Source organism: Pelophylax lessonae (genome assembly GCF_965119305.1).
Source record: "Pelophylax lessonae genome assembly, chromosome: 2".
Classification (NCBI taxonomy): domain Eukaryota; kingdom Metazoa; phylum Chordata; class Amphibia; order Anura; family Ranidae; genus Pelophylax; species Pelophylax lessonae.
This window is the reverse complement of record NC_138769.1, coordinates 230,461,101-230,487,986: the sequence shown is the minus strand read 5'-3', so window position 1 is coordinate 230,487,986 and position 26,886 is coordinate 230,461,101. Positions and strand designations below refer to the sequence as shown.

Here is a 26,886-nt window from a genome sequence, read left to right as displayed (position 1 = left end):
CCAGTTGTTCAGGAACTAAAAAAATTCCCATCATGCCTAGTCATATCTGTGAATGTCAGAGTTTTACAATGCCTCCTGGGATGTGTAGTTCTGCCAAACTTTGCAGATCCCTACTTTATGCCAAATTCTGGTCAAGTCCCAAATGTGAGAAGGTCAGAATGTTAGGTATCAAGTAACCTCTGGGGTTGAAATGCCTGTGTTCACGTCTCTCCGAAAATCATTTCTAGATACGGTAGCACATTTTTCTAGAAGTGACTTTTCTAGCTTTGAATTCTGTGGGAATGAAAGAGCCAGATACACCACTGTCTTTCAAAATCTGGGCATCAACAGCCATTCCATTAAAGCCAGTGATTGAGGAGCAGGATTGAACAGGGATCCTGAGGTAGCACATCTGGACGGTTAGGAAGAGGCCAACGATTGTCTCCTAGAAGTTCGAGTATGTCTGGGTATCAGATTCTTCTGGGCAATGAGAATTACTGATTTCTTCTCTTCCTTTATTGTGTAGAGCAGTCAAGGTAGAATAGGCCCAAGAGCCCAAGGAATTACCAGAACATCCAATAACAGTGTTAGAGGGTCCTTGGTCCTGTCCACAAACAGTGGTAAATGGTTGTTTAACCTGGATGTACTGTAGGTGCATGAGAATATGTAGGTAGGCATCTTGAACGTCTTTTGATGGCAGGTGTTACTCTTGTCTCTTGCTTATTCCATGCAAAGCTTGGGAACACAAAAATACTTTTCAAGGGATTTTAGGTCCAGGATAGGACGAATACCCCTGTTGGTTTTTGGCACCGTGAACGGGTTTGAATAGAATTCTTTGAACCTGTCCTCCAGAGAACTGGAACAACCACTACTTGAGACAAGAGATGGTCCAGGGCAGTCTGCAAATTGAACAGATTGAACCCAAAGATAAGGGATGTAAGTGACCCAGAGGAATTTAAACCGTAATAGACATCCTCCAATCTTAGGAGTGAAAGTTCTTCTACATTAGGAAGAAATTTTTGGCGTAGTTTTGGTGTTCTTTGTGTTCCAAGTGCTGTGCCAAGAAAGGGCTGAAGTTTGACATTGAAGATGAAGCTTGAGGAGAATGATTGGGCAATGTTTGTTTGGTAAAAGGCCCTGAAGGCATTCAGCTTGGGAAGATGGGCATTTCCTTCTGTAACATCCTTTATAAACTGGTCAATAGAGGAGACATCTTTTACAGGCAGCTTCAGCTGACCAGGCTTTTATCTATTAGATTTTGTGCACATGGACAGAAGGGAATGCCATTCTAGAGATTTGTGTCATGAGTTGTTCTAGGACATTAACACAGAAAAGTAAGACAGAAGGCAAGATTTCTACATGTTTCACTAAGGCTTAATCCTTGAAGATAGAAATATGTTGACTGTTCATTGCCCTAGTCCTATTAGCATCAGTTTGACAAACAGAAATTGCAGCAATAGCTGGTTGCAGAGCTAGGTCTGCAAGAGCAAAGGCGTTTAAGAGCGCCTCAAATTTTTTCTCTGCAGAATCCCTAAATGAAGGAACAATTTCTATAGGGACAGAAAGAGGTTTATGTAAGACTGAGATGGCAAGGTCTAATACCAGAACAGTCCACTTTTTAAATTCTTTTTTCACTGCATATAGTTTGGCAATGATTCACAGAGGTGTGAAAATCGTTTCAGCAGAACCCTAAATGTCATACATGTAAACTTCCTGTTCTATTTGTGCATGAATGGGAAATATCTTTTTATGCTCTTCAGATCTCTTAGTACCCAGAAGGGCATGGTGACAAGGAGGATAATCAAGTACAACTATTCTGAGGATTTTGTGCACAGCAAAATTGAACATATCTACCATGGCAAGCATATTGCGTGAAGTCATATTATCGAATGTATAAGAGCTTGGGGTGAGAAATCTTCTGTGGCCTCCAACACGTCTTCAATGTTTTCTGTGTCTACCGCTTCTAGAGCAGGTGGAGCCATTTCTGAAGGTGGGAAGAATAAAGGCACTTTATATTTCTGGACAGTGGTGGCTATATTAAAGCCATTAGTTGTCCTACAAATTCAGATATAGTTGCAGAAAAATCTGCCTTGGACAGGAAGGCCACTTGTTGTGTGCCTGAGATAGAGCTAGAATCAGATACAGAGAACATTGTTAAAATAGGGTCCTGATCTGATGCAAGGGAACCAACATCAATCTGAGCAAATAAACCCATTGGCAGAGCAATAGTTTTAGCTGTGGTTCCCTTGCACGTGGTTTTAAACATTGCTATCAGTGAGGGAATTTCTCTGTGGAGTACTGAAGGGGTAGGGTATGGAAACAGGGTAAGTGTGTCTATAGGATAGACACAGCACAGCTAGGTCTCAACCAACCTGTAGAAAAGTAATTGTGGTAAAAGGGCAGGAGGAAGTCCCTCAGTACCTTATAAGGGCTCTGGATGGAAGTAGTGGCTTTAGTACCACCTGTGGTGTTGGTATTTTTACAACCAAGTTTGCGAGTTTAAACACTTAAAATAAGTGAATAATGTCAGGCACATTCCCAGTTTCCTAATTTTTTAAGTAAAAATTAATACTATTCAGTAGACACTTGAGGGGCTGTTGCAAGTAGTGGATACATTAAGTCTTATACTTGCTATAAGGCTACAGTTTGATGACAGGACGAACCTGAAAAAGAGGGTGGATATTGGTATGGTGTTTTAAAGTGCCATCCTCCCCGGATATAATCGTATTTGAAAAACCCTCTTTGTTGTGGGACTATATAGGCAGAGGCTGAGAAAATACTTTTTATAAAAAAGGTAAAAAACATTTATTTATGCATAAATATTTAAAACGGGTACACATATAACCAAAGCGGCTATACATATGAAATTGCAACATCTCACACTATATAGAACTGTCCCAACCCCCCCTGGGGTCTTGTAGCAGTGACAGAACCCATTTGCAGTGGAACAGCACTCCCTTACAATCACGACCCTCAGGAGCACCTGGAAGTGGGGACAGGGTCCCGAAGGGTCTGTGGTGTCACGGAGGCCTTTAATGGGAAGAAGCAGAAAGCGAGGTCAGTCAATCCGAAGTCAGGGCAGTTGGCTGGCAAGAGAAGTCGATCAGTCCGGAGTCAGGTCAGGTGGCAGGCAAGGAGAGTCAAACAGAAGATCAAGGGTCAGGTACCAGAAACACGAGCTGAGAAACAGGACAAAAGGCAGGTATACGAGAGCAAGGAAAATAACCAAGCACTGACTGGAAGGCGTGCTTGGTTTAAATAGAGAGCCAGGATCACATGACTGACCACCTCCCACCAGTAGGTGGGGCACACAGGAGCTATAAAGGGAAGTCAGGGACCCGGAACCATATTGATTTGCACCATAGTCCCTGAACTTCCTTCCCCTACCAGATCCACAGCCCTCCACCTCCTCCCTGTGCAGAACATCGTGGCCTCATGGCAGCCACAATCTTGCCACAACAGCGTGCTCAACGCGGACCTCGTCGGCAAGAGGGAGAATGGGAACCACTACAGACCTGGGAGAGAGGTCTTTGAGAGTGAAGAGTGCGGCGACTCTGCCGCAAGGACTCCGGGGGCGCCCAGGAGTGGGTGAGTACACGGCAGTGCTGTGACAGAGTCCCCTCCATAGACGCAACCTCAGGGCATGAAATAGGGTTGGCCGACCTGGGTGTCTCTTGTGAAAAGCTCTAACCTTAGCTGCTGCATGGACATTCCTGGCCGGCTCCCAGGATCCTTCCCCTGGGCCATACCCCTTCCAGTGGATGAGATACTCCAGATTTCCCCTACGATGTCTGGAGTTGAGAACTTCCTGGACTTCAAATTCTTCTGAGCCATCTTCAACCACTGGAGTGGGTGGAGCAACAATACAGGAAGGGAATCTGTTGGGTCTTTATGGTTTTAGGAGGGATACATGGAAAATCGGGTGTAGCTGATAGGTGGAAGGGAGATCTAGACTGACAGCCACCAGAGATATGATCTCAGTTACAGTGAAAGGCCCTATTTAGCGTGGTCCCAACTACCGCAAGGGGCAGGACAAACGTATATATATTGAATAGGAGAATGAGGAAGAAGATGGTGTGAAGATTGGGGAATAAAATTTATATGTAAAATACTACACCATCCGGAGCTTTTTTGTCTTCCTTCTTATCTGGCCTGAGGTGAGAGGAGAGAGAGGGGGAGCCCGCCATCCTACCCACCCAAAGCAAGCCACGAGGAGACTCCATCATAGCCTGGAAGGCTACCTAAGCTTGGCTGGTCTTGATGCCATAAGGCATACATGACCCACGCTATCTGGTAAGTGATCCAATCTTACCATTTATCACGGTGGAAATAAAAGCTGCATTGAGCACTGCAGAGCGGATTGAGAAATCACTACGCTGAGCACTTGCACCTATTGTCTGGGAATAAACACTGTTTGCACGAGAGACTCACTATTTCTTTAAAATTCTGAAAACTTTTTTTGGACCTTTTTTGATATTTTTCACTACAGTCACCTTATGGAATTTTTTATAATTTTTTATATGAATTAATTTGTATATATCACCATATTGTCACAACAGTCACCTCAATGAAATTTATGTATGAACTTGTGTATATCACTTTATGCTTTATTATCAAAATGTTATTGTATGCAAGGAATAGCCTGTACTCAATCTGGTTTGGGGCAAGGAGACCAGGAGGGAGGGCCAGTAGGCAAATGCAGAAATCCCCCCAAAAAATACAAAATAGCCCAATCACACTAACCTGAAACAATAGAAAAAAGAACAAAATACTCAAATATATATTTTTTTAAACATAAACATTATAACCCTAAAAATAAAACAATGCAATAAAAAGAATACAAAAGAAAAAAACAGGTATCTTTAGAGCTCATCTAGTAGCACGATTGACTGCTGGCAACCACAAACAGGAAACAGCAGTGTCCACCATGCTGCTGGAGAAGCTATATATATTGTGGGAGATTAGCTCGGTGGTAGGCGTGGATGACCCCTTGGGGGGGTTCGTTACACAGGGAGACAGCCGAGAAGTGGTTGAAAACAACAGGGTAAGGTTTTATTCTTGCAATTTTATTCACTCAAGTGCAAGCTCCAAAAACAGCATAATTCAAAATAAACATAAATAAAATAAATCCTTGCCACTGTGAGCGGCTACCTTCTCACATACAGGAACCTATCTACGGAGTCTGTCTCCAACCTACTGTTGGGCAAACTTTGCTGATCCTACAGCAGACACTCAATAGTCCATGTTTTTCTTCACACAACAAATGTCCACTGAACATGTCCCTTTTCCTCTTCACATTGAACATGTCCCTTTGCTTGTCTCTTCACATAGTAAACAGTGCATTTATTTCTTTCCACATAGAAATAGTCCAAGACCTCACCTTGAGTAGTCTTCAGTCTTAATTACTTTCCCCTCCACACAGGAAATGTCCATTGGTTTCTTTTCACATAGAAACGATCCAAGACCTCACCTCGAGTAGTCTTCACACTTGTTACCCTCCTCAGCGCACATCGCTTCAGGAAGTCTTCCCCATGCTCACACAGCTTTCAGGGGGCACACATCTGACTGTCCTCCTCTCCCCATGCCCACACAGCGTCAGGAGGCAGCAATCCTTCTCCCATGCCCACACGGCGTCGGGAGGCACACATCTGACTGTCCTCCTCTCCCCAGCTCACACAGTGTCAGGAGGCAGCCATCAATAGACTTCCTTTGGACAAATTATAGAGGCCTTAACTTCCTCATTCCGAACAGCTGAAGGCCTTTCAACTTCCTTAAGCCGTCCTGGCTACCTTTTCAGCCGACACCCTATAGTAATTGGTGAATTTTCTAAACCAGGTGGAAATGTAGCTCCTGTCTGTGACTACATCCACAGATTTACCTGACTTCCTGTCACAATATATATATATATATATATATATATATATATATATATATTTATATATATATATATATTTATATATATATATATATATATATAGCCCCAAAAACGGGAAGGGGAGGCTGCCAGTGGACATCGTCTCACAACAAAGGAGTAATCCGCCAGCCAAACAACCCCTATTTAAAGGGCCAGCTTCGAGGGGCACCGATCAGCACCCCAATGCATGTGCCCATTGCCCAACATGGCCAATATGGCTGTAATGATGTCACACACAAAAATTGCATTCCATGGGCCAGAAGAGAGAGACCCAAATGCAGGTAAGACCAGAAAGCTACCCCTGCACCAACCCAGATTGAGCATACATGGAAAATGTTTTTAAATTATGAGCACAGGCTGTTCCTCCCATACTTTGTTAGCTATTGCTTACTTTATCATTTTGTAGGTAGCTACATCCACTCCACCATGTGGGTGACATATCTGTGGGAGTGTGCATATACAGTATTTCACAAAAATGAGTAACAGCCATGCAAACCAATTTGATGCAGTGTGCGGGGTATGGTCTGAGCACTGAGAGGCTGACCCCTACCCCTTCAACCTCTGCAGCAACGCTGGCAGCACTCATAAGTCAATTTCTTAAAGACAACCTCTGGATATGATGCTGAGCACGTGCACTCAACTGCTTTGGTTGACCATGGCGAGGCCTGTTCTGAGTGGAACCTGTCCTATTAAACCGCTGTATGGTCTTGGCCACAGTGCTGCAGCACAGTTTTAGGGTCTTGGCAATCTTCTTATAGCCCAGGCCATCTTTATGTAGAGCAACAATTATTTTCTTCAGATTCTCAGAGAGTTATTTTCCATGAAGTGCCATGTTGAACTTCCATTGACCAATATGAGAGTGTGAGAGCGATAACACCAAATTCAACACACCTGCTCCCCATTCACACCTGGGACCTTATATCACTAACAAATCAAATGACACTGGGGAAGGAAAATGGCAAATTGAGCCCAATTTGGACATTTTCACTTAGGAGTGTACTCACTTTTTTTGCCAGCGGTTTAGACATTGGCTGTGTGTTGAGTTATTTTGAGGGGACAGCAAATTTACACTGTTATACAAACTGTACACTCACTACTTTACATTGTAGCAAAGTGTCATTTCTTCAGTGTTGTCACATGAAAAGGTATAATAAAATATTTACAAAAATGTGAGGGGTGTACTGACTTTTGTGAGATACTGTATGTGTAATTCTCTCATTTTTCCTTCTTTATTATAAAGGACTATTCAATTTTCCCTGAAGAAGAGCAAGTCTCGATACATGCTGGGAAGTTGGGCATGATACAATCTGTATCATATCAAGAAATATATACACACCCCCTTTTTCTTGGAGGATGTTTTCTAAATAACTGTCTGCTTTATACAACATGTATGGACTTATTACAGTTTTGGTCCCATTTTACATGTGGGGCAAAAGTTTTCTTGGCCTATAATAATGTTTTTTTTCCTATTCTAAGAACAATAAAGCTTTGTTATACTTTTTTTTTTTTAAGTTTGTTGTTTAATATGGTGCCCCTAAAATCCTTGACACTCCTGTTTTTCTTCTTTGTATTTTGACAATTTTTGGGATAGGCACAGATATATGTGTCAAATCACATCCTTTTTTAATTGTACCTTTACATGTCACTGGTCCTTGTATAGCTTCTGGCTTCACCCACCGAGTAAGGCATATCACTGGAGAGGTTTTCATTGTCTGGGAACCATAGGATTGAACCACAGCCCTAGACATGTCAGCACCGTGCAGCTAACTACATTTGTTGAACACAGTGCCAAGGTAAGTGTCCAAGCAGGATCCAGTGCTTAAAGCAACATTACAGGCCGCCCCCACAGTGTGGGGTCTAAGTATGGTTCCCAAGGTATTATCAAGGTTACATTGATCCAGATGCACTGCTTCTATGATCTAGAAGAAGGCAGTGGAAAGTTTGCTGAAGAGTTGAAGAATTTGAATTAAAAAATAACTAATTAGGCTTAAAATCTTCTCCATAAGGGAGAAGAGGTTCATCACTTAAGAACAATGCCCAAAAAACTTCACATAGGGTTATGTCCAAGGGATGTGTCCAAAAGCTTTGCCACTGTCCAATCACCAGGAGTTAGCAGCCTATAACCCAGGGTCTATGAATATCCAACCTGTGTCCTGTACTGAACAATTAAAATAGAGGATGTTTGCTCACACGTGATTAGATGATTAAAGTCAACACAAGTGTCTTAGATGTGGTAGCTGCATTAGCTTTCATTTTCTGGCTAATAACATTTTCAGCAAGTACAGAAAATTCTCGGAGATCTTGCCAGACATGCAATGTGCAGTGTCCCCTGTCACTTTCTGTGGGATGAACTGGAACCAAAAGTAATCTTATCTTTCTTTGTATAAACTAATAATCACATCCCCTTCCATGTAGTGAAAATAAAAAAAGGCAGACATGTTTAAAATCCAGCCTGGGTGACAATAGCTCACTCCATAGATACATGACAGTAAGTGAGCATAGTCAACCTAGGACACAAAGAGTATTATTTGCAGGAATACCAGGTGAAAAATGAAGCTAAAAAGGACTAAAAAAATGAATGCAGGCACCTCATCTAAGGGCTGGTAAGCTGCAATATACTGCATTTTTGTTTTAAGGTTTAGATACTTAATAAATTGGGCCATTGTCAGTTCCCCTTTAGTGGTCCAAAACTTGCGATTCGGCACTGCGTAAATTTAACGGACAATTGCGCGGTCGTGCGACGCTGTACCCAAATGAAATTGACGTCCTTTTTTTCCCACAAACAGAGCTTTCTTTTGGTGGTATTTGATCACCTGTGCGATTTTTGATCATGCGCTATAAACAAATAAAGAGCGACAATTTTGCAAAAATAACAATATTTTTCAATTTTTTGAAATTCTCCCCCAAAAAATGTAAAATCAAAATTTTTTAACATTTTAGGCCAATTTGTTTTCTGCTACATATGTTTGGTAAAAAAAAAAATTGCAATAAGTGTATTTTGATTGGTTTGCGCAAAAGTTATCGCGTTTACTAACTAAGGGAAAGATTTTTGTCATTTTTATTTTTATTTTTTTTAACCAGTAGTGGAGGCAATCTGCAATTTTTTTTGCGGGACTGCGACATTGCGGCGGACAGATCGGACCCTTGACTGACATTTTTGACACTTTTGGGGGTACCAGTGACATTACTACAGTAATCAGTGCTATACATATGCACTGTTACTGTAAAAATGACACTGGCAGGGAAGGGGTTAACTTTATTGGAGAAGGAGGGGTTAAGTGTGTCCCTAGGGGCGTGCTTCTAACTGTAAAGGGGCATGGCTTTTCATATAACAGCAGAGATCTACGGTCCTACATAGCAGGACCGTATGATCTCTGCTGTTACACAAGGGAGAATGACAGGCGGCTGTGTTTACATTACCTGCCTGCCTTTCTCCCTCTGTAACCGACGATCGTAAGTGACCGGCGGACATCGGGTCTGCCGGTCACACGCACGGGGATCCCAGTGAGCGAGCGGGGGCGGGAGCGCGCCTCCGGTGGCGCACGCTCGCCCCCTATTGGCTCGCAGGCGAGTGACGTACCGGTACGTCACTTTGCCTGCACGGGGCTGACCGCCGCAGTATATATACTTGCGGCGGTCGGCAAGTGGTTAAAAAGGATTTTATACACTAGCACCTTATGCAAAGGTGTCCCTAACCCCTTCACATTGACCAAACACAAACATGCGGCCTCACTAGACTGGGCTTTTTTCCATGGGGGCCACATTTTTGCTCATCTCCCTTTGTGCTGGTGCGCTCCCAGCACAGAGGCTTGAGTTCCAAGGAGAGCCCCGGGCCCCATACTAGCAATCGGGATCTGGAACTCCTGATTACGGGTTACCTGATTGCTGTGATAGCTTCTGATTGGCTATCACACTGATCAGTCACTTTAAGGCCTGCCCCTGTGTTTCTTCTCTTTGAATGGAGGAGAGAGATGCATCGAGTGAAAAAAAAAAAAAAAAAGCGTGTGTAAAAAATAGATAAATAATAATAAAAAAAAAAATTAATAAACCAATACCTAGATCAAGGTTTAATTTAGGCCAGTGTCAGGGTTTGTGTTTGGGTCACGGTTTAAATTAGTATCAGTGTCCGTTAGTGTCAGTGTGTTTTAGGTAGGATAAAAAAAAAAAATGGGCACTATTGTTTTTGGGCTGTACTACGGGTACAAAAACTAACATACACATATGTGGAATCGCTGCGATTGTCAGGAGCAGGACAATTTAGTTTGGGTTGTTCTTTGGTGGAAGGTTATGGTAGTAGCAAGAAATATAAAGCTACATTTAAAAAAATTATTTTTATTTTTTTACTATTTTGAGGTCAGTTTTCCTTCGATTTTGAAAAAGAGTCAGGAGATATCCATTACCATTTACCACAAAATGAAAGTCCAATTTGTCCCGAAAAAAAAAAACACTGTGTAATCCACCCGGATGCACAAAGTAGTTGTGATGATATGTACGATTTTAACCACTTGCCGACCGCCGCACGACTATTTACTGCGGCGGTCAGCCCCAGCCAGGCAGAGTGACGTAGTACTACGTCGCTACTTCCCGCTGGTCCTGTGCGCGCTCCCACGCATCCCCGCCGACACCGATGGCTGGATTGGGTTCAGAACCGATCAGGTCCAGCCCAATGATTTTTGGCCTGGACCTGTAGATCGGTCCTGCCCAATCAGATCCTGTTCTGAGCCTGTGAAATGTAAACACAGGCTCAGAAAAGATGTGCCCTCCTCTCCCATGATCCTTTTTGGATTCATCTCGAGAGGAGAGCACATCTAATTGTAAGTACTGCACCAAGCACACTCACATACACTTAGATAGGCACATTTAACCCCCGATCGCCCACCTAGTTAACCCCTACACCCCCTGTCACAACACACACTGTATACAGCATATAGCATTTTCCTATATACCTGTATAAGTGTGATTTGTGGTCAGGTGTAGCGCTTGCGACCCCCCCTTTTAACTTAAATTACCCGCCACCCCCCCCAATAAATATTTAACCCCCTGATCCCCCCCTGATCACCTCCAGTTAACCCCTACCCCTCTATCACATTCAACACTAATACAAACGTAATATACAGTGTTTTTGTATTTTTGTATTAGTGTGATTGTGATCAGAATTAGCGCAGGCGACTAAGTTTCTGTCCCAAGAAGGTTTAGGGTCCCCGCCACCCCCCAATAAAGATTTAACCCCCTGACCCCCCCTGATCACCCCTACACCCCCTGCTACAACACACTGTATACAGTATATAGCATTTTCTATATACCCATATAAGTGTGATTTGTGAACAGGTGTAGCGCTTGCGACCCCCCCTTTTCCACTTAAATTACCCGCCACCCCCCCCAATAAAGATTTAACCCCCTGATCCCTCCCTGATCACATCCAGTTAACCCCTTCCCCCCTGTCACATTGCACACTAATACACATGTAATATAGTGTTTTTACTGTATTTTGTATTAGTGTGATTGTGACTTGAGGTTGCGCTAGCCCAAAGGAGGTTTAGGGTCCTGAAAGGTTGTATTAATATGCCTTATGATTTTTCAGATATATATTTCGGTTTGTGCCCATTCTGTGATGAAGTGTAGGCCCTTGTATTTACATATTAACGAGCTGGCACTGACAGCCATTCATCCACCTTGGTCAGCAGACAGCTATGTTTTGCATTTAGACGACATGTAAACACCTGTTCATTCATTCATTGGGACACTTGACAAAGTTAAGTCTGCGCATGGAAATTACGGACAAACCCATAAACAATTGACAATTGCTTACATTAACACATGACAACGAAATGCAGACAGGGCGACTGTCATAGGACACACATTCAGATTCGGGAACGCCTTAGATTGACATACAGATGCATGGCAAAAGCAAAGGCCCTTTCATGTATTGTTCTGTCTGATATGTAATTCGACTGATGAACTGTAAAACCGGTTTGGAGCAGTCTTTTCCTGCTCAACAAATATGCTTTAAATATGAGCTTCACATTCAATAAAGTTAGTTGTGACTGCACCAAGTTTGAGTGCTGTGTGTCGTCATAACTCCCAGCTGGTTGGAGGGGAAATCCATTATCTATTGGGGGAAGGGCTGTAATATCATCGTGATTGCCTCCTGACGAGGATTGAGCTAACAGTTTTGGTGTCAGAAAGTTGGATCTGCCAAAAAACACAGTATGGGGTAAGTGATTATATTTTCTATTATTATTATTACTACCCTATACTGTCAGAGCAGATAAACGGTACCCAGTTAACCGCTAATTTTAGCAACTCCCGGGAATCTGAAATTCCCAAAGATGGGGTCTGATACTCCAGCGCTTGGAGCGCCAAAGATAAAAAGGGGTTTGGAACCCGGTTACAAAGCAGTACTGTGTGTGATGGTGGATTCCCCCTCCAAAACCTTGTATATATTTGTATAGACACTTAAGTGTATTTAGTCGTTATATAAGATTGCATGCCATTGTATAGATGTATGTGGAGATTGTATGTGATATTAAGCTGAGCTTGAAGGTATAGTCTTGCCCACCAAGGATAGTTAATCAGCAGACCATGAGTTGGATATGTATAAATCTGATTATTTAGACGCAGGGAACCACATAAATTGGGAAACTAGGTTTTTCCAATAAGTATAAACACTGATGTCACTTCCCATAGATATATAAACTTTCAAACTCAGCTGATCTCACGTTGTATTCTGAGCTTAAGATAATGGGAAATTTTCAAGGTAAGGAGAATTCCGAGAAAATGATGAAATGTACGTTTAGGAAGATTGTATGAAAATTGTATCGTGTATGGGCAACCTTAGATCCATGAATCGTTATGTTGTGTTCGTTTTAACACTGTCCCTATAGGTGCTGCTGTATCAACAAAGCATTTCATAACATTGAATGAATGTTGGTTGCATAATAATTTGTTTTGTGGTTATTACTTATGTTTTAAAAGTGATGTGATTTTGCCGTACTATGCTGGTCATGGCAGCTTTTAGAAGCAAGGAAATATATATTTGGTGTGTAAAGTGTGACCTTAAGGACTAAAAATTGTATCTCTATCCTTAAAAAAATCGTAAGCAATTTTGAACTTTCATCATTAAGGTTTTGTGTCACCAACTTTTCTTTCTTCACTGGCTTTTTTAAAAAAAAAATATATATTTTCTAAGTGCCCTTTTAGCAAACAAACCCTCCCCCCCCCCCCCCCCACCTCTTTCGGTCTGTGACACAGGTAATAGAAAGAAGAACTGTAAACAGCTGTATTGTCATACAAATTAACAATCAGTTTTGCCTTGTAGAGAAAACAAGTTTTAAGGAATGTTCCGAATTGCTAAAGAATGGGTGACGTATGGGTTCTTGTATTTCAAATGAAATGTTTTGAGCTGCTCGTTTTTTTTTCAACCATGGTGAACAATAATAATTTTTTTCTTTAAGTTTATGGTATACCATAATAATAACAAAAAAATATAGAAATCCACGTGGTAATAATTAATTTGACGTCAACAATTTTTGGTATTAGAAAAGTGCACTGTTAGGAAGGAAATGTTTGATATGCTTACTGTATGCTCAATTCCTCTAACCGTTGGTTTATTTTTAGGAGGAAAAGTAAAATGTTTTGTTACTAAACCTTTCTGATGCTTATTCCTCAGATAAGTGAAATTTGAGATTTTCAGAACGACCAAGCACAGCCTTCAACAACAACCAATCATATGGGAGTATTGTTTCCAAATAGATTTTTTCCTGATTGATTAGACTGTTTTTATGGGTGTTAGAAAGTTTCTATTTATTGGGTGTCATATTTGATGTGTTCTAAATTTGACATATATGAGCTCTGGCATAAATGAGGTGCTATGCTTTAGATAATTAAGCATCTCTGGTCTTTTTTTAGAGTTTTCCTTTGGTATATTGGTACATACTTTTGTATTCTGGTGCTAGACACTAATTTTTGAATTTATGCACTTATGCTTTTACTACCTTTTCTCTTGACAAGATTGTTGGTATGGGATAATGTGCTCAGGCAGATACTGTAGTACTACTCTTATATAATAATCTTGGATACAAATGAAATTTTACAGATTTGTGTACGTATACCATATGTAACTCTGGAAACTAGTGACCTGATTGTCATTATATGTCACAGCACGTTATCAGATGTGCAGTATGTGAAATCGGTATTGTTAAATAGTAGAATAGAAAGCTGTCATTCAAAAAAAAAAAAAAAAAATATAGGATGGAAGTGGTTGGCTTGTTGATAGTATGCTAAGAATTAAAATGAATTTATGCCAGCGTTACTACTCTGATAAAATTTTAAAGGTAACCTCCTGCAGTGAATTCAATTAGTTGATCTCTTTTCATCCTGAAAGTGACTCACTGCCCAGGTTTTGCATATGAATGGTCCTTGAAGTCAGATTTTGTGTCTCCAAGGCTATTTGGGTTTCAATTTCCTGTTCAGGTGTCACCAAGCAAACTGAGCAATCACTTATAGATTTATGTCTGCATGAGTACTGACTTCTAGCTGTTTTGTGTGTCTCTATTTGTCCATGTACACAAGACAGCTTGAATTTCACTCCCTGTTGTTCAGTGATCACAGCATCTTAGCCATGCAAGGGATACTCAGTTCTAGGTAGCTTCCTGCTTGGGTGAGTCAGAGGACTGCAATTTAACCCATTTCCACCTTTGGAGGAATACAAGGCAGTTCAACCCCTCCAAGGGCCCCCACCATTGTTGCATGTGTAGACATGTTGTGTTCTCCCAAAACAGTGCCATTAAGTATCCTTCCTGTTACCCTCCTTCCTGTAGGCCCTAAACCTCAGTACTGCGAGTAGCTTCACTAGCATTTATTTTTGCTGCCTGTCTATAGGCCAGAAGCCCAGTGGCGCAAAATACTCCTGCCATTCTTGTAAAACTTGTATTTTTGTCTCTGTACTTACCTGCTATTCTTGCTAAAGTCAGAATGACTTCAGACCCGTCTCAACCCCATGAGTCCATTTATTCTCATATCTAGAGATTTTGCAAGAGGAAAATGTGGCAGAATTAATTAATTGGAAAATTAAACAGTGATTATGGTGATCTCTCGCTCTCGTTTCCTTTGCCAACAGGTGCACCAACCCACCCATTCAAGCCTGGTGACAGAATTCTGGTGAAGGCCCCTCCATAAGCTGACGTCGCTAGACCGATCCTACGGACCCCCTGCAATAGTTCAAGCAGTGACCAGAACAGCGGTACTGACAGACGACTCCCCGGTTTGGATCCACGCATCGCGACTGAAGGAAGCCCCACCCCTGGACCCCACGACGACGGACCGGAGATTGTGACGCGCACCAGACGAATTCCAGTTGGATCCAGACAGACGGAAGCCCCACCCCTGGACCCCACGACGACGGACCGGAGATTGTGACGCGCACCAGACGAATTCCAGTTGGATCCAGACAGACGCATTGGTACAATGCCAACGGACACCCCTACTCCTGTAAAACTTTTTTTGCAGCAGTGGTACTGTTTACAGCAAGCTCAACACTAGTAGCCACTGTTTGGTTACTGGCAACATGTGCTCACCACCCTGAGAACCTCTCCTCATTTTGCCCTTCCTCACCCCAGGAAAGGAGAGAGACACGAGACATTCATGTCTCCACTTTACAGTTAAAGTCAAGTTTATTGGACACAAAGGACAACATATGGATGTTTATTGCTACCAACATACTGAACTCTTCTGACTTTTGCCTTTCTGATCACTACAATTCTAATGATTTGTTCTCTACCTGCCTGCTAGCTGTTCCTACCCCAGTTAATGTTTTAAAAGTCTATTATAGTGGGGTGTGGGCTGACTCAAGTATAGAAGACACTGATGTATACACGCATCCAAATCTATATGCTTATCGTAGTGACAGATCCTCATATTCACTCACAGAGACAATGGTAGAGATAGATACAGGATATGTAACCTCCGCTGAGGTATGTTACAACATGACCTGCAATAGAAGCTATATCCCTATGTGCACACAACCAAGTCGCCAGCCTACATACACCTTGGAATATAATGTCACCTGTTTTGTGCTATTCAGAGACTCTAAGTGATCCCACCGTTATAAATAAGCTGGGATCAAAGGTTGGGTTGAAAGGTTGTATTAATATGCCTTATGATTTTTCAGATATATATTTCGGTTTGTGCCCATTCTGTGATGAAGTGTAGGCCCTTGTATTTACATATTAACGAGCTGGCACTGACAGCCATTCATCCACCTTGGTCAGCAGACAGCTATGTTTTGCATTTAGACGACATGTAAACACCTGTTCATTCATTCATTGGGACACTTGACAAAGTTAAGTCTGCGCATGGAAATTACGGACAAACCCATAAACAATTGACAATTGCTTACATTAACACATGACAACGAAATGCAGACAGGGCGACTGTCATAGGACACACATTCAGATTCGGGAACGCCTTAGATTGACATACAGATGCATGGCAAAAGCAAAGGCCCTTTCATGTATTGTTCTGTCTGATATGTAATTCGACTGATGAACTGTAAAACCGGTTTGGAGCAGTCTTTTCCTGCTCAACAAATATGCTTTAAATATGAGCTTCACATTCAATAAAGTTAGTTGTGACTGCACCAAGTTTGAGTGCTGTGTGTCGTCATAACTCCCAGCTGGTTGGAGGGGAAATCCATTATCTATTGGGGGAAGGGCTGTAATATCATCGTGATTGCCTCCTGACGAGGATTGAGCTAACAGGTCCCCGCCATCCCCGGCGCATAGTTAGAAATAACCCCTTGATTACCACACACACACCCACACACGCACATACACTTCCATTACTAGTATTGTGTTTGAACAGATCAATATCTGATCTGATCAGAACTATACTAGCGCCCCCATAGTTTAGGGTTCCCAAAACGTGGTGTTTGCACGATGAGCACTGATTCCTGCCAGCACCTGCGTTTAACCCTTTCACCCAGGCAAGTGTAGTAATCAATAGATTACTGTCACAAAAAAAAACACAACACACAAAACCGCTGTGTTAGCAGAGTCAGGCCTGATCCCTGCTAGCATTAGCAGTTTTTTTGGTAGCGCTTGAAATATTCCTTGACAACCAGGTGCTTTTATTACCTGTGAGTCGCACCACTGTACCGGTAAATTTAGTTACCAAAATGACCAAACGTTGGTACAGTGGTGAAGAGGTATATAATATACTGGCCATGTCAGATGATAGCGATGGGGAAGCTACATTGACAAAATTAGTGTCAGTATATGAACCAGATGACAGCAGCGGCTCCCTGACAGATAGCTCTGACGACAGATGGGTCCCTGTTAGACCCAGGCGTACCCGACCCCATTCTGGAGTTGTTGAGATGCAAGAATCGCAGGGTGCTCGTATGGAGCAGAGTGTGGGTACTAGTGCCGCTCATTTTTCTGGCGACCTGGCAAGCGCTAGCGGCCTAGTACACCCTGGACCTACTACAACCAGCACTGCAGTATCACCTGGTGACGTGGCGAGTCCCCTAAGTGCAGTTGAAGCTGGTGCGGTGGCTAGCAGGAGTAGTGGCCCGCAGCCACCGCGTATTCTAAGACAGGCCGGTAGAGCCCATAGTGCCCTCCCTGATGCGCTGGCATATCCCAATTGGCAACCCACTGATTCTACAGCGCCAGTACTTCCCCCTTTCATTGCCCAACCTGGAATCCACGTGGAGACAGCTGGTTTTACGCCCCTGAACTTTTTTGAGCTGTTCTTCACGGAAGATCTTTACAGATCTATTGTGGATCAATCAAATTTATACGCACAACAATTCATCGCCGCCAACCCAAATTCGCCCCTTGCCAGACAATTCAGCTGGAAACCTATAACAGTTTCCGATTTTAAAATCTTTCTGGGCCTTTCCCTCCACATGGGCATAACTAAACAGAGTGAATTGCAGCTATATTGGTCCACTAGCCCAGTTCACTATATGCGCATGTACTCTGCCTCCATGTCCAGGGGGAGATACGAGCAAATTCTGCGATTTATGCATTTCAGCGACAATGAAATCTGTCGTCTTCGGGGAGACCCTGAATATGATCGGCTCCACAAAATTCGGCCCCTCATAGACCACTTCAATCAGCGGTTTGCAGCTTTGTTTACCCCCGAACAAGTTGTCTGCGTTGACGAGTCCCTGATTAAATTTACTGGCCGCCTTGCTATGAAACAGTACCTCCCCAGCAAGCGTGCCAAGTACGGGGTCAAGCTGTATAAATTGTGTGACAGGGCCACAGGTTATACAGTTAGTTTCCGGGTCTATGAGGGAAAAGATAGCTGTGTGGAGCCCCCAAACTGCCCAGACTACATAGGGAGCAGTGGTAAGATTGTTTGGGACTTTGTGTCACCCTTATCCGGAAAGGGGTACCATTTGTACGTGGACAACTTTTACACAAGCGTGCCACTAATTAGTCACCTTCTCGATTTACAAATTGGCGCATGTGGCACCGTGCGACGGCTTGTAAATTCTCGTCTTAGTCAGCACTGCAGTTAAAATCTTATTTTGGTATAGTGTCGTGTATACCCATCATTAAATTCAGTGGGTCGTTGTTTGGGCGGTTAATGATGAGTAATACTACACATTATTCCTGTGCTGATTTCTGATAGGTTCTCTTTTTTTTCGTTCAGCCAACAGGCTGCATAAAAAAAAAAAAAAACCTACATGCCAAACAAGGACCAGCAATGTACTGGTACGTTGCTGGACTTTGAGTGGTTTTACCAGGATGATGCCTGCAGATTTAGGCATCATCTTGGTATCTTTTTTTACAGCCAGCGGTCGGCTTACATGTAAAAGCAATCCTAGTGAATAATTGGCCGCTAGACTGCTTTTACATGCAGTGGGAGGGGACACCCCCGATCCCACCGCCGCCATCCGCAGCCTTCCGTGGTTTTTCTCGGGCTCTCCTGTCCCACCGGTTAACCCGAGAGTGCAGCCGGTGGTTCAATTATCTAATCATAGAGCTAATTGAAGATGAGAATGGCTCCAATCATCTCTATGGCCTAAGATACCGGAAGCTACGAGCATTTTATGACTTCTGTTTCGCCAGAAATAAACAGGGCCATTGGGAAATTGGGAAAGTATTTTATCACACCAATTTTGTTGTGGTCAGATGCGTTAAGGTCAGAGGAGAGATCTAGAGTCTAAAAGACCCCAATTTTTTTAAAAAAGAGTACCTGTCACTACAGATTGCTATCATAAGGGATATTTAAATTCACTGTGATAACAATAAAAATTATTAAAAAAAAAAAAAAAAAGAAAGGAAATGTGTCAAAATAACATAAAAAAGCAAAATAAAAAAAAATAAAAAAAGCAAGCCCCCCCCGTCCCCCCGTGCTTGCGCGCAATTGCGCACGCAAGGGTTGGTATAGTGTCATATGTAAACCGCAATTGCAGCATGCATGTGAGGTATCGCCACGAACACCAGGTCGAGTGCAAAAATTTTTTGCAGTAGACCTCCTCTGTAAGTCTAAAGTGGTAACCTGTAAAGACTTTTAAAGGCTTTTAAAAATGTACGTACTTTGTTGCCGCTGCACAGGCGTGCGCAATTTTTAAAGCATGTCATGTTTGGTATCTATGTACTTGGCAAAAGATCATCTTTTAAATTTTACGAAACAAATTGGAATTATATTGTGTATTTGTGCAATGAATTAAAAAAAATGTATTTTTTTCGCAGAAATTGCGTTTGGAAAATCTGTGCGCAAATACCGTGTGGCAAAAAAATTTGCAACATCCACCATTGTATTCTATAGGGCCTCTGCTTTAACGAAATATATAATGTTTGGGGGTTCAAAGTAATTTTCTAGTTAAAAAAATATATTTTTTCATGTAAACAAAAAGTCACAGAAAAGGCTTGATTTTCAAGTGGTTAGAAGAGTGGGTGATGTGTGGATAAGATTGAGCATAAAATGCCGGGACAGTTCAAACACCCCCCAAATGACCCCTTTTTGAAAAGTAGACACCCAAAGCTATTTGCTGATAGGCATAGAGTCCATGGAGTATTTTATATTTTGTCCTAAGTTTCGGGAAGATGACAATTTATTTTTTTTTTGTTTTTTTTTTTACAGAAAGTTGTCACTAAATGATATGATATATTGCTCACGCATGCCATGGTAATATGTGAAATGACACCCCAAAATACTGCTGCTGGATACCACATGTGTGAGACTTTTTGGGAGCCAAGCTGTGTACGAGACTCCGAAAACCAATCCCCATCTTCAGGTTTTCTAATGACGTAAATTGCTGATTTTACCACTGCGCTACCTGTCACAGTTTCAGAGGCCCTGAAATTTCAAGATAGCACAAAACCCCCCCAAATGACCCCATTTTGCAAAGTAGACACTCCAAGCTATTAGCTGAGAGGCATGGTGAGTAGAGATGTCCCGATCTGTTCGCCGGCGAACAGTTCCCGGCGAACTTCGCATGTTCGCGTTCGCCTCGGCGGGCGAACATATGCGATGTTCGGTCCGCCTCCTATACATCATCATTGAGCAAACTTTGACCCTGTATCTCACAGTCAGCAGACACATTCCAGCCAATCAGCATACCCTCCCTCTCAGACCCTCCCACCTCCTATAAAAAAGCAAGGGCAGCATCCATCTTAGATTCATTCTGAAGCTGCAGAGTTAGTTAGAGCAGGGAGAGGGCTGCTGTTGCTGCTGAATTGATAGAGAAATCATTAGCTAGGCCAGTGTTCTGTGTCCACTCCTGCTGTAAGGACAGCATCCTGACAGCACCCCAAAAAGCCCTTTTTAGGGCTGGTATTTCAGTCTGCTTATATTTATTTTTTTTCTATATATTTATCAGGCATTTTTGGAGGCAGGCATGACTTTTTTGGGATTAGTGTCGGGGGAGGGGGTCTAAAAAGTGTACCTGTGAAGTTTCAGCTCTGTAGCATGCCCAGAACCAGAAAAAAAAGATCATATAGGTGTAAAAGGAGGGTTCCCACCATCCCTGCTCTACTGGTTCTGGACATGCTACAGAGCTGAAACTTCACAGGTACACTTTTTAGACCCCCAGACACTAAATCACACAAAAAAAAGTTCTTAAAAATTGTCATTTTTGATAGAGAGCCAATTATTGAAAAAATAAAAAAAAAAAACTTAAAAAAAAAAATGTCTTTGGATTTAGTGTCTGGGGGGTCTAAAAAGTGTACCTGTGAAGTTTCAGCTCTGTAGCATGTCCAGAACCAGAAAAAAAAAGATCATATAGTTATAAAAGGAGGGTTCCCACCATCCCTGCTCTACTGAAAAATTATCTTTTTTTTCTGGTTCTGGACATGCTAAAGAGCCGAAACTTCACAGGTACACTTTTTAGACCCCCCCCAGACACTAAATCACACAAAAAATGGTTTCTAAAAATTGTCATTTTTGATAGAGAGCCAATTGTTGGAAAAATTAAAAAAAAAAAAAAAAAAAAAAGTTCTTTGGATTTAGTGTCTGGGGGGTCTAAAAAGTGTACCTGTGAAGTTTCAGCTCTGTAGCATGCCCACAATCAGAAAAAAAAGATCATATAGTTATAAAAGGAGGGTTCCCACCATCCCTGCTCTACTGAAAAATTATCTTTTTTTCTGGTTCTGGACATGCTACAGAGCTGAAACTTCACAGGTACACTTTTTAGACCCCCCAGACACTAAATCAAACAAAAAAAAGTTTTTAAAAATTGTCATTTTTGATAGAGAGCCAATTATTGGAAAAATTAAAAAAAAAAAAATGTCTTTGGATTTATTGTCTGGGGGGTCTAAAAAGTGTACCTGTGAAGTTTCAGCTCTGTAGCATGTCCAGAACCAGAAAAAAAAATTAGGGTTAGGGCTAGGGTTAGGGTCAGGGCTAAGGTTAGGGTTATTTTTAGTGCTTAGGGTTAGAGGGTTAGGGTTAGAGGGGTAGGGGTAGGGTTACTAAGTCTAAGTATATCACCGTAACCCTAACCCTATCCCCTAACACTAAACCTAACCCTAACCCTTTAACCATAACCCTAACCCTCTAACCTTAACCCTAACCATCTAAGCCTAGCCATAAAAATAACCCTAGCCCTAACCCTAATCCTAATCCTAATCCTAACCCTAACCCTCTAACCTTAAACTTAACCCCCTAACCCTAGCCCTAACCCTAGCCCTAACCCTAATTCGTAATTTTTTTCTGGTTCCGGACATGCTACAGAGCGGAAACTTACAGGTACACTTTTTAGACCCCCCAGACACTAAATCCAAAGAAATTTTTATTTTTTTTTATTTTTATTTTTTTTTAATTTTTACAATAATTGTCTCTCTATCAAAAATTACAATTTTAAGAACTTTTGTGTGATTTGGTGTCTGGGGGGTCTAAAAAGTGTACCTGTGAAGTTTCAGCTCTGTAGGATGTCCAGAACCAGAAAAAAAAATAGAATTAGGGTTAGGGTCAGGGCTAAGGTTAGGGTTATTTTTAGTGCTTAGGGTTAGAGGGTTAGAGGGGTAGGGTTACTAACTCTAACCCTAAACTTAACCCCCTAACCCTAACCCTAATTCGTAATTTTTTTTCTGGTTCCGGACATGCTACAGAGCTGAAACTTCACAGGTACACTTTTTAGACCCCCCAGACACTAAATCCAAAGACATTTTTTATTTTTTTTTTATTTTTTAATTTTTCCAATAATTGGCTCTCTATCAAAAATGACAATTTTTAAGAACTTTTTTTGTGTGATTTGGTGTCTGGGGGGTCTAAAAAGTGTACCTGTGAAGTTTCAGCTCTGTAGCATGTCCAGAATCAGAAAAAAAATTAGAATTAGGGTTAGGGCTAGGGTTAGGGTTATTTTTAGTGCTTAGGGTTAGAGGGTTAGGGTTAGAGGCGTAGGGGTAGGGTTACTAACGCTAACCCTAAGTATCTCACCATAAACCTAACCCTATCCCCTAACACTAAACCTAACCCTAACCCTAACCCTTAAAGCCCAGTTCCTGTCCCATTTTGGTCGGTTCTGGTCTGTTTGCGGATGTTTGCGGTGCATTAAACGGGAAGTTTGGTCTGTCAGAGTTTGGTCTGTCACTGTGAAGCGGGCTTAACCCTTACACTACCTGATCGATACAACATCATACCTGATCGTGTACACACACTGGATGTTTTAAAGCACGTTATTCCAAACAATTTAGGAATGTTAGGTGATTTATGCCCTTTATGGATTAAAACCCGACTCTGCGTACACAAAGTAATTTTCCATGGGAGTTTTGCCATGGATCCCCCTCCGGCATGCCACAGTCCAGGCGTTAGTCCCCTTGAAACAACTTTTCCATCACTATTGTGGCCAGAAAGAGTCCCTGTGGGTTTTAAAATTCGCCTGCCTATTGAAGTCTATGGCGGTTCGCAATGTTCGCCGGTTCGCGAACATTTGCGGAAGTTCGCATTCGCCGTTCGCGAACATTACATTTTATGTTCGCGACATCACTAATGGTGAGTCCATGGAATAGTTTATATTTTGCCACAAGTTTCGGAAAAATTATTATTATTTTTTTTTTTTTTGTTTTTTTACACAAAGTTGTCAGTAAATTATATAATGCTCACACATTCCATGGGTATATGTGAAATGACACCCCAAAATACATTCTGCTGCTTCTCCTGAGTACAGGGATACCCCATGTGTGAGACTTTTTGCCAGTCTAGCCGAGTACAGGACCCGGAAAACCAATCCGCACCTTCTGGCTTTCTACGGGCGTAAATTGTTGATCTCACTCCTTACTACCTATCACACTTTTGAAGTCCATGAAATGCCAAGATGGCACAAACCCCCCCCCAAATTACCCCATTTAGCAAAGTAGACACTCCAATCTATTTGCTGAGAGGCATGGTGAGTATTTTGCAGCTCTCATTTTTTTTGGAAAATGAAGAAAAAACAGGAAAATGCATTTTTTCCCTCTTTTTTCAATTTCCAAAACTTTGTGACAAAAAGTGAGATCTGCAAAACACTCAACATGCCTCTCTGCAAATAGCTTAGGGTGTCTACTTTCCGAAAAGGGGTCATTTGGGGGGGGGGGGGGGGGGGTTGTGCTGTCTTGGCATTTCATGGCCTCCGAAACTGTGATGTCAGGAGTGAAATCAACAATTTACGCCCTTGGAAAGCCTGAAAGTGGGGATTGGTTTTCGGGGTTCTGTACTCGGATAGACTGCAAAAAGTCTCACACATGGGGTATCCCTGTACTCAGGAGAAGCAGCAGAATGTATTTTAGGGTGTAATTTCACATATACCCATGGCATGTGTGAGCAATATATCATTTACTGACAACTTTGTGTAAAAAATATATATATATTTCCCGGAACCTGTGGCAAAATATAAAATATTCCATGGACTCACCATGCCTCTCAGCAAATAGCTTGGGGTGTTTACTTTCCAAAATGGGGTAATTTGGGGGGGTTTTGTGCTATCTTGGAATTTTAGGGCCTCCGAAACTGTGACAGGTAGTGCAGAGGTGACATGCACAATTTACGCCATTAGAAAACCTGAGAGTGTTGATTGGTTTTCGCGGTCCTGTACACAGCTAGGCTCCCAAAAAGTCTCACACATGGGGCATCCCCATACTCAGGAGAAGTGGCAGAATGTATTTTGGGGTGTCATTCCACATATACCCATGTCATGTGTGAGAAATGTATCTTTTAGTGACAACGTTGTGTAAAAAAAAAAAAAAAAATTGTAATTTTCCCAAAACTTGTGGCAAAATATAAAATATTCCATGAACTCACCATGCCTCTCAGCAAACAGCTTGGGGTGTCTACTTTCCAAAATGGGGTCATTTGGGGGGGGGTTTTGTGGTATCTTGACATTTCAGGGCCTCCTAAACCGTGATAGGTAGTGAGAAAATGCAATGAAAAATGTACGCCCTTCGAAATTCTGATGGTGGGGATTTATTTTCGGGCTCCCGTACACAGCTAGGCTCCCAAAAAGTCTCACATATGTGGTATCCCTGTACTCAGGAGAAGCAGCAGAATATATTTTGGGGTGTAATTACACATATACCCATGGCATGTGTGAGCAATATATCATTTCAATGACCACTTTGTGTAAAAAAAAAAAAAAAGATTTTTTTTTTTAGTCATTTTTTAAACACCTGTGACAAAAAAATGAAATATTCAATGAGCTCAACATGCCTCTCAGAACATTCCTTAGGATGTCTACTTTCCAAAAAGTGGTAGTTTGGGGGGGTTTTGAACTGCCCTGCCATTTTAGCACTTCATGAAATGAGGTAGGCAGTCAGAAATTGAAGCTGCGTAAATTTCAGTATTTACACCATAGTTTGTAGACGCTATAACTTTTGCGCAAACCAATAAAAATACACTCATTTAATTTTTTTTTGTCAAAGACATGTAGCTAAATATATTTTGGCCAAAAAAATGACATAAATTGAGTATATTGGATATTTTTAAAAAGACAAATTTGAAAATGTAATTTTTTCGCAAACTTTTCGCTCTTTTTTTATTAATATCGCAAAAAATAAAAAGTACAGAGGTGATCAAATACCACCAAAAGAAAGCTCTGTTTGTGGGAAAAAAAGGACGTAAATTTCCTTTGGGTACAGCATTGCATGACCGCGCAATTGTCAGTTAAAGTCACGAAGTGCCAAGTTGAAAAAAGGGGTCTGGTCAGGAAGGGGGTAAAATCTTCCGGGGCTTAAGTGGTTAATAACACGTCAATGTTGCAAAATGGTATTTAGGCATTTAGATTTCTTTTACTCGTAGGCACGAAGGGGTTAAGTAAAAGATTCAAAAAGACACTTACATTATTTTACTATTAATACAGCTTGACTGCATTACAAAAATAAAAACTGAAGCTTCATTTGGGCATTAACTTTCCAACATCTACTAAACTAAAATATCAGTCTTGATTGATCTGCCGCTTTAAGCAAGACAACAATAACATTTGGTAAATACTGGGAAAATATAGGCAACATTTAGAAACGTATGTTACACTGCTATGAATGTTGAATTATACCAAACTTACTAGGTTTCTATACATATGAAGAAAATATACTGCATGTGAAATCTTTTTTTTTTTTTTTTATATTGCTATGTGGAAATATATTGGTTCCAAGAATATGCGTAATGAAAAATGGGAAATACTTTTCTGTGAGACAGACTTACCGTTAACTTCCTTTTTTCGTAAAATCCATAAAATCAGCACTGTAACTAGCCACACCATTGATACCACAGCAGCAGCTGCAATATAAGATTGAGTGCATTCTGCAAAGTATATGAAAATAAGCCATTAAAAATTAAGACATATTTGATGTTTTCAGCAATAAATAAAAGTGTTAATATGACACACATATCAAATAAATTATTACCTTGCACACCAAAGATTCCTAAAACTGTCGCTCAAGTCTTGCTAATAGTATAGGTTTTGTATAGAATGGAGGTGTGAGCAGGTTACTTAGAGCTGAAATTTTGTAGAGTGGCCATACACCAGTTACATTTTGTTTCAAAATTAAAATTTTCGGCACATTCATTTGATTTTCTAATGGTTAGTGGGATCAAACTGACAATTGTTTTCAACCACCATTGACAAGAAATTTCTAAGAAGCAGGATAGACATTTTTTCACAAAGGAATGAAATTCTTACTATGAATGTGGTTTCTATTAGGGAAAATATTTAACATATTGTTATACGAATGTTCTAAGTGCAAAAAAAGCGTATTAATTACATCTGGGAATCCATTCAAGCTACAGGTTTGGATTACATTTTAAGGGCTTTTAAACTAAATTAGTTAACTCAAAGATAGCAAGATCAAATGCTCTGATAAGCAATTTTTCCAAATTTCCTTACAAAATTCTACTGGTGGCTGGCCAACTTAACGTTGCCTAAAACATTGTGCAGTTTAGTATCTGATCTTATGTAGGAGATCGATATAACATGTATACAATATATAGGTGGTTAATCCTGAAGACAATATAACTGGATTGATTGGGCTTATAGTGGAAAAGCAGCACCGCATCCTCATATGAAC

General features: G+C 41.3%; 1 protein-coding gene across 1 annotated transcript in view; it reads right to left on the bottom strand.

Moving 5' to 3' along the window:
• LOC309547393 (uncharacterized protein) overlaps positions 1 to 26,117 on the bottom strand; it is a 42,406-nt gene extending 16,289 nt beyond the window's left edge. Inside the window, exon 1 of the mRNA XM_082247235.1 lies at positions 26,024 to 26,117. Coding sequence (XP_082103361.1) covers positions 26,024 to 26,081 — 58 coding nt within the window. The 5' untranslated portion in view covers positions 26,082 to 26,117. The remainder of the gene's footprint in view (positions 1 to 26,023) is intronic.
• Between the last annotated feature and the right edge of the window lie 769 nt (positions 26,118 to 26,886).